At 48.4% G+C, this 7304-nt stretch overlaps 1 protein-coding gene across 1 annotated transcript; it reads left to right on the forward strand.

Annotated features, from left to right (window-relative positions):
• Positions 1–2253: 2253 nt before the first annotated feature.
• LOC140355672 (C-reactive protein-like) lies at positions 2254–5353 on the forward strand. The gene is made up of 4 exons (XM_072440331.1): positions 2254–2318; positions 2910–3012; positions 4509–4824; positions 5153–5353. Exons 1-4 carry the CDS (start codon positions 2258–2260, stop codon positions 5351–5353), a joined length of 681 nt encoding a protein of 226 aa, XP_072296432.1. The 5' UTR covers positions 2254–2257.
• The last annotated feature ends 1951 nt before the right edge of the window (positions 5354–7304 follow it).

Here is a 7304-nt window from a genome sequence, read left to right on the forward strand (position 1 = left end):
TAAAACGATATACAATTTTACTTGTTTAAAAACTGTTTCTGACTGAAAAAGACTGAATATTTCACTGGTTTTGAGTCATTTCTGAGAGTTTTGTTCTGTCGTCTCATTGGTTCATTCTGAGGGAGGCGTGGCACTGATGGATTAACACGTCTCTGTCTTTACCTTCGACCCCCGGCATCAGCGCGTTGTGATTGACAGCTACATTATGACGGGGACTCGGTCGTCACGAGGACGTTTGATGGACCTGCTCTTCCTGGAGCGCGAGGCCTCAGTGGAGAGCCAGGTACATGTCACCTCAAACCTGATGAGCTACTTCCAGTTTCACTCCTGGGTCCAAAACACATCTGACGTGGTCCTGAGTCAATTAGTCCTGGTTAAGACAGAGTTTAGACCTGGTTAAGACCTGGTTTAGTCCTGTTTAGTCCTGGTTTAGTCCTGGTTTAGACCTGGTTTAGTCCTGGTTTAGACCTGGTTTAGACCTGGTTTAGTCCTGGTTTAGACCTGGTTTAGACCTGGTTTAGTCCTGGTTTAGACCTGGTTTAGTCCTGGTTTAGTCCTGGTTTAGACCTGGTTTAGTCCTGGTTTAGACCTGGTTTAGACCTGGTTTAGTCCTGGTTTAGACCTGGTTTAGTCCTGGTTTAGTCCTGGTTTAGACCTGGTTTAGACCTGGTTTAGTCCTGGTTTAGACCTGGTTTAGACCTGGTTTAGTCCTGGTTTAGACCTGGTTTAGTCCTGGTTTAGACCTGGTTTAGACCTGGTTTAGTCCTGGTTTAGACCTGTTTTGGCCCTGTTTGGAGCTGGTTTAGACTATGACCTTTACAAGAGGAGTTGTAGGGTTCATGTTCATATTTATCTTTGGGGTTTGTATTTGCACAGGTCAAAGGTCGTTCTGAACTTCACTGTAAAAGCTGCAAAGTGTAAAACTCACATATCAGACCTGGTTCAGACCCTGGTTCAGACCTGGTTCAGACTCTGGTTCAGACCTGGTTCAGACTCTGGTTCAGACCTGGTTCAGACCCTGGTTCAGACCTGGTTCAGACTCTGGTTCAGACCTGGTTCAGACTCTGGTTCAGACCTGGTTCAGACCTGGTTCAGACCTGGTTCAGACCTGGTTCAGACCCTGGTTCAGACCCTGGTTCAGACCTGGTTCAGACCCTGGTTCAGACCCTGGTTCAGACCTGGTTCAGACCTGGTTCAGACCTGGTTCAGACCCTGGTTCAGACCCTGGTTCAGACCCTGGTTCAGACCCTGGTTCAGACCTGGTTCAGACCTGGTTCAGACCCTGGTTCAGACCTGGTTCAGACCTGGTTCAGACCTGGTTCAGACCCTGGTTCAGACCTGGTTCAAACCTGGTTCAGACTCTGGTTCAGACCTGGTTCAGACTCTGGTTCAGACCTGGTTCAGACCTGGTTCAGACCTGGTTCAGACCTGGTTCAGACCCTGGTTCAGACCCTGGTTCAGACCTGGTTCAGACCCTGGTTCAGACCCTGGTTCAGACCTGGTTCAGACCTGGTTCAGACCTGGTTCAGACCCTGGTTCAGACCCTGGTTCAGACCCTGGTTCAGACCCTGGTTCAGACCTGGTTCAGACCTGGTTCAGACCCTGGTTCAGACCTGGTTCAGACCTGGTTCAGACCTGGTTCAGACCCTGGTTCAGACCTGGTTCAAACCTGGTTCAGACCCTGGTTCAGACCTGGTTCAGACCCTGGTTCAGACCCTGGTTCAGACCCTGGTTCAGACCTGGTTCAGACCCTGGTTCAGACCCTGGTTCAGACCTGGTTCAGACCTGGTTCAGACCTGGTTCAGACCCTGGTTCAGACCCTGGTTCAGACCTGGTTCAGACCTGGTTCAGACCTGGTTCAGACCCTGGTTCAGACCCTGGTTCAGACCCTGGTTCAGACCCTGGTTCAGACCTGGTTCAGACCTGGTTCAGACCCTGGTTCAGACCTGGTTCAGACCTGGTTCAGACCTGGTTCAGACCCTGGTTCAGACCTGGTTCAGACCTGGTTCAGACCCTGGTTCAGACCTGGTTCAGACCCTGGTTCAGACCCTGGTTCAGACCCTGGTTCAGACCTGGTTCAGACCCTGGTTCAGACCCTGGTTCAGACCCTGGTTCAGACCCTGGTTCAGACCCTGGTTCAGACCTGGTTCAGACCTGGTTCAGACCCTGGTTCAGACCTGGTTCAGACCTGGTTCAGACCCTGGTTCAGACCCTGGTTCAGACTCTGGTTCAGACCCTGGTTCAGACCCTGGTTCAGATGGAGTTCTTTTGTGTGGTTCTGGTTCTGGTGCTCGGGACGTGCGCCGCGGCTCCACAAGGTACAAACTTTAAACCCTTATTTTAAAGGTGCACTACGTCACTTTTATTGTGTCGAGAAGTTAATGCTTGGAATGTTCCACAGTAATGCTTTAATGTTTAATAATTAACGTATTAAACTGTTGATGTTTCATGGCTCAAAAATCCCTTATAAATATATTTCACCTCATATATTCTTACTGTGAGCGGACTTGCCTCTCCACAGATCTGCCCTGTGTCTTGTCTCCATGGAGATTGATGGTTTTAATGCTGTACTGTGGAACCTTCTCACTGTAAACACGTGTTCTCCACAGATCTGACACGTTAATGCCGTACTGTGGAACCTTCTTGCTGTAAACACGTGTTCTCCACAGATCTGACACGTTAATGCCGTACTGTGGAACCTTCTCGCTGTAAACACGTGTTCTCCACAGATCTGACACGTTAATGCCGTACTGTGGAACCTTCTCGCTGTAAACACGTGTTCTCCACAGATCTGACACGTTAATGCCGTACTGTGGAACCTTCTCGCTGTAAACACGTGTTCTCCACAGATCTGACACGTTAATGCTGTACTGTGGAACCTTCTCGCTGTAAACACGTGTTCTCCACAGATCTCAGGGGAAAAATGTTCACGTTTCCAGAAGAAAGTGGGACGAACTTTGTGAAGATGGATGTGGACCTGAAAGAGCTGAGCGCCTTCACCGTCTGCATGAGGTCAGAGGTCATTGAGCCACAGCATTCACCAGGATGTGTGTTGGCGCTCCATCTGCTGGCGGCAGAGGGCAGTACGGCGGGGTAAAGCTAGCTTGCCCCAACACGCTAAGAACGCAGTTGTAATGATTTATGATAGACAACAAACCACGGCCCGAGGGCCAAACGTGGCCCTCAGAGCGATGTCTGCTGGTCCTCTGGCCCCACCCATTTGGCCCAAAGTAACAAAGTAGTAGTTTTAAAAAATCTCTCCTTCTTCCTCGGTCTCTCTCTGGTTCTGACCCGGTCTCTCTCTGGTTCTTCCACAATCTCTCTCTGGTTCTTCCTCAGTCTCTCTCTGGTTCTTCCACAATCTCTCTCTGGTTCTGACCCGGTCTCTCTCTGGTTCTGACCCGGTCTCTCTCTGGTTCTTCCTCGGTCTCTCTCTGGTTCTTCCTCAGTCTCTCTCTGGTTCTTCCTCGATCTCTCTCTGGTTCTTCCTCAGTTTCTCTCTGGTTCTTCTTCAGTCTCTCTCTGGTTCTTCCCCAGTCTCTCTCTGGTTCTTCTTCAGTCTCTCTCTGGTTCTTCCTCAGTCTCTCTCTGGTTCTTCAGTCTCTCTCTGGTTCTTCCACAATCTCTCTCTGGTTCTTCTTCAGTCTCTCTCTGGTTCTTCCTCAGTCTCTCTCTGGTTCTTCAGTCTCTCCCTGGTTCTTCCACAATCTCTCTCTGGTTCTTCTTCAGTCTCTCTCTGGTTCTTCCTCAGTCTCTCCCTGGTTCTTCCACAATCTCTCTCTGGTTCTTCTTCAGTCTCTCTCTGGTTCTTCTTCGGTCTCTCTCTGGTTCTTCTTCAGTCTCTCTCTGGTTCTTCCTCAGTCTCTCTCTGGTTCTTCCTCAGTCTCTCTCTGGTTCTTCCACAATCTCTCTCTGGTTCTTCTTCAGTCTCTCTCTGGTTCTTCCTCAGTCTCTCTCTGGTTCTTCAGTCTCTCCCTGGTTCTTCCACAATCTCTCTCTGGTTCTTCTTCAGTCTCTCTCTGGTTCTTCCTCAGTCTCTCTCTGGTTCTTCCTCAGTCTCTCTCTGGTTCTTCTTCAGTCTCTCTCTGGTTCTTCCTCAGTCTCTCCCTGGTTCTTCCACAATCTCTCTCTGGTTCTTCTTCAGTCTCTCTCTGGTTCTTCCTCAGTCTCTCTCTGGTTCTTCCTCGGTCTCTCTCCGGTTCTGGTTCTGTTTTCGTGAGGCTCAGAGAAGACGAGCTCGTTAGCAGGATTCATGACTCAAGGCGAATGAAGATCAGATGGACGATGTCAGAACAGCGTTAAAAGAGAGAAAGAGAGCGTCATAATGTGTCCGTTCGGTTCTAAATGACGAGATGTCAAAGGAAAGGTACAAGAACCTGTTGTAGGAGTGAAGTGGAGGAAGTCACAAGCAGAACAAACTTCACACAGAAAGCCACTGAGGCAGCGGGCAAACCACTCTGCCACTGCCCCCTGCATCATGTGATCCTCTGTGTTTGTTTGGTGGGCAGGGTTTTCACAGACCTCCTCAGACCTCACACTCTTCTCCAGCTGACCACCAACTCCTCCAGCGGCATCTTCCTCTCCAATGCTCCCAGACCTTCTCAGTATTACGTCCAGTACAACCAAACCACCGTGTACTTTAACTCCAACTACTACAAGGTCAACACGTGGCAGTCGCTGTGCTGCTCGTGGATGGCGCACAACGGAATCGTGCGGCTCTGGGTCAACGGAGAACCTTCAAGCAGGAAGTTCCTCAGTCAAACGCCCATGAAGGCTCCACTGGCCGTGGTCATCGGAGAGGTACGAGTCCTGCTTCTGTCCTGGTTTAGTCCTGGTTTAGTCCTGGTTTAGTCCTGGTTTAGACTTGGTTTAGACTTGGTTTAGACTTGGTTTAGACTTGGTTTAGACCTGGTTTAGACCTGGTTTAGTCCTGGTTTAGTCCTGGTTTAGTCCTGGTTTAGTCCTGGTTTAGTCCTGGTTTAGACCTGGTTTAGACCTGGTTTAGTCCTGGTTTAGACCTGGTTTAGTCCTGGTTTAGGCCTGGTTTAGGCCTGGTTTAGGCCTGGTTTAGGCCTGGTTTAGTCCTGGTTTAGTCCTGGTTTAGACTGAGTCTCTCTCTCTGGTTCTGACCCGGTCTCTCTCTCTCACACAGGTTCTCTTCCCTTCCTTCTCACCTTCTCCGTTCTCTGGGATGGTTTCTGACCTTCACATGTGGGACTATGAGCTCAGACCTTCTCAGATCCAGCTCTTCGGGCCGATGACAAACTTCGGCGAGGGCAACGTTCTGAGCTGGCAGAACCTGGACTTCCAAACCCACGGCCGGGTTCTGCTCGAGTCCAAATATGCCACATAACAACTGCTGAGGGACCACGATTGTGACATGAAGATTGTCCAGGAAACATGTAGAATGTTCTGTTTCTTCTCATTCTTCTCTGAACAATTAAAGAAAGAATCATCATTACTATTGTTGTCGTTAGTTAAAGCTCCACAAATAACTGCAAATACTGCGCTCGTACTGCAGTACTCGGTATGAGGTCAAATAACACATGAAACCACTACAGGAAACACAAATAAACACAAATAAACACAAACACAAATAAACACAAATAAACAGGAAGAGGGAGGCGGAGGAAGAGGGAGAAAGAGGGAGACAGAGGAGGAAGAGGAGGAGGAGGGACATTTCAGCTGGAACATCTTCATGGTTTTAACGTGTGGAATAAAGTGGTTTCCATGAGCGACGCAGCTGTGAACGAGAGAAGAACGTCAAGCTTCATTTGGGACGAAGAGAGAAGCTAATGCTACGTGACGCCATGGCAACACACACACACAGGACACACACACACACACACACACACACTGGACACACACACACACACACACACACACACACTGGACACACACACACACACACACACACACACTGGACACACACACACACACACACACACACACTGGACACACACACACACACACACACACACACACACTGGACACACACAGACACACACACACACACACAGAGGACACACACACACACACACACACACACACAGGACACACACACACAGAGTTATGAGAGTGTTGCACTTGCCTCTTCCTCCTGTGACTTTGGTTGTCGTGCATAATTTGCATAAATCATTGTTGTCGTTGTTTTTTCTAATTATCTTGTTTAAACGGCCGTTGTTTGCTCGATTAACCGTGTTGGTCTACGGGATTATCCTCCACGTGCTCATGTCCTGGTTTAGACCTGGTTTAGACCTGGTTTAGTCCTGGTTTAGACCTGGTTTAGACCTGGTTTAGTCCTGGTTTAGACCTGGTTTAGACCTGGTTTAGACCTGGTTTAGACCTGGTTTAGACCTGGTTTAGACCTAGTTTAGACCTGGTTTATTCCTGGTTTGGACCCAGTTTAGTCTCGGTTTATTAGGTACAAGTTGGTTAATTAATTTTTGGTCTGAGTCTTTGAAACGATCGTTTCAGATGTGAATATTTCAAATCCGTTAATTGAAAAATGAAACGACCTCTGAAGCTTCGTCAGCTCGTTTCTAATGGAAATGTTCCCCTGGGTTTGAACCACGAGCCACAACGCAAAGCTGCCCCAGGGCTGACTGACGCCAGTGTGGCTGCCAATCTGCGCCTCCAGGACCTCAAATACACCAGTCTAAACAAGACCTGATTTACACTTAGTTTAGACCTGGTTTAGTCCTGGTTTAGACCTGGTTTAGACCTGGTTTAGTCCTGGTTTAGACCTGGTTTAGACCTGGTTTAGTCCTGGTTTAGTCCTGGTTTAGACCTGGTTTAGTCCTGGTTTAGACCTGGTTTAGACCTGGTTTAGACCTGGTTTAGACCTGGTTTAGTCCTGGTTTAGACCTGGTTTAGTCCTGGTTTAGTCCTGGTTTAGACCTGGTTTAGACCTGGTTTAGTCCTGGTTTAGTCCTGGTTTAGTCCTGGTTTAGTCCTGGTTTAGTCCTGGTTTAGTAGGTTCAGTAGTCTGTATATTTATCAAATTAAAACTACTAAAGGTAATTATATTTGGCCCTTGTTTACAGTTATTTATTTGGTCACGTTCTCGTTCCGAGGGATTTGTTCCATAAATTTGTTTTGTTTTGTTTCCCCCCTGCCCTCTGTCCCCGCCCACATCCCACAAATGTGTAGCATGTAGCATGTAGCATGTAATTCTAATCCACTGCAGCATTGTGTATGCTACATAGACGTGGCGAGCTAGCCAGGAGCAGGTGACACCTGCAGGGTTCTGAAATCACACGTGGCCTTTTCAAAAATAAAAACATGTAAATGAGAATATTCCG

The sequence above is a fragment of the Eucyclogobius newberryi genome, unplaced genomic scaffold (genome assembly GCF_026437365.1).
Source record: "Eucyclogobius newberryi isolate DKJ021-1_F unplaced genomic scaffold, fEucNew1.0.hap1 SCAF_12, whole genome shotgun sequence".
Lineage (NCBI taxonomy): Eukaryota > Metazoa > Chordata > Actinopteri > Gobiiformes > Gobiidae > Eucyclogobius > Eucyclogobius newberryi.